This window comes from Neopelma chrysocephalum, unplaced genomic scaffold (assembly GCF_003984885.1).
Source record: "Neopelma chrysocephalum unplaced genomic scaffold, ASM398488v2 Primary Assembly neopelma1_96036, whole genome shotgun sequence".
Taxonomy (NCBI): domain Eukaryota; kingdom Metazoa; phylum Chordata; class Aves; order Passeriformes; family Pipridae; genus Neopelma; species Neopelma chrysocephalum.
Window position 1 is genome coordinate 393 of NW_020924687.1, and position 1,110 is coordinate 1,502.

At 62.3% G+C, this 1,110-nt stretch overlaps 1 protein-coding gene across 1 annotated transcript; it reads left to right on the forward strand.

Annotated features, from left to right (window-relative positions):
• Window positions 1–4: 4 nt before the first annotated feature.
• LOC113981083 (glycerol-3-phosphate acyltransferase 2, mitochondrial-like) lies at window positions 5–1,050 on the forward strand (the record flags this gene model as incomplete). Its single annotated transcript, XM_027708322.1, has 5 exons — window positions 5–130; window positions 206–326; window positions 417–467; window positions 581–636; window positions 704–1,050. Coding segments are annotated over 5 exons (471 nt in total), but the record flags the coding sequence as incomplete, so codon positions are not given.
• Window positions 1,051–1,110: the final 60 nt, after the last annotated feature.

Genomic DNA, 1,110 nt, shown 5'->3' on the forward strand with positions numbered 1-1,110 from the left:
CCAGCCCGAGAGCGAGTGCAGGGGCTGCGACGTGGCCCCCCGCCCCTCGTCCCGGGGCCATTCCTGCTGGGACTTCACCGATGACAGCGACAGTGACAGCGAGGACAGGGTCCCCAAGCGCTGCTACAAGGTACTGGGGGTCCCCGGCCGCCCCCTGGGCTGGGGTGAGGGGGTGTCCCCCAAATCCAGCCGTGTGTCCCCCCAGCTCAGCGAGCCCCAGGGCTTCCCCGGCTTCCTCCTCTTCCTCTGCCGCCTCCTGAGCCCCGTCCTGCGGAGCTACGGCCGGGCTGCGGAATTCCTGGAGAGACCCCCCTGGCCCCAGCCCGGTAGGACCCCCCAGAGTGGGGAACCCCTGGGGACACTGTGGGGGCTGGAGCCCCCCAGGAGCTGGGATCTGACACCCCTCCCAATTCCAGAGGCAGACTACGTGGAGGCGCTGCTGGAATTCCTGGATGAGGATGAGGATGGTGAGTTGAGGTGGGGGGGGTCTTGCTTTTGGGAGTCACTGCCCCCCTAGACTGGGCTAGGGGTGCCCGTGGGGTGGGATTTGGGGGTTCCCTCGGGATTTCTCTCCCCACAGGGTATCCTGACAGGAGCCTGGCCCTGAGCTCCCTGCAGAGCTTCAAGGACATGGGGGTAAGCACAGCCACCCCCAGCCCCCCAACATCCTGCTGCCCGCCCTGACCTCCCTGTGCCCCCCAAGGTGCTGGAGGAGCTGCAGACCCCCACTGGACCCCTCCTCCAGCTCTCCCAGCCTTTCCAGTCTGCTTCCAACCGGGAGAAGCTGAGAGCCTTCATTCACCAGTTCACCCAGTTGTAACCCCCCACACCAGAGTCATAAATGGGGCCCAGGCACCTGATGCCTCGTGGATTTATTGACCCTGTGGGGGGGTGCAGGTTCTGCCTCTCCTTCCCTCACCTGGGATGGAGAACTCCATCATTTCTGGTGGCAGTGCCCAAGACAGCTCCAACCAGCACATTTCCCCCCAGCCCTTCTCTGCTCACTAACAGCAGCTCCAGTTTTCAGTAAAAACATTGGGATAAATCAAACTCTCTAACACAATTTTTTTAGTATTAGAAAACAGACCTTAGTTTAGTCACAGTGTTGGG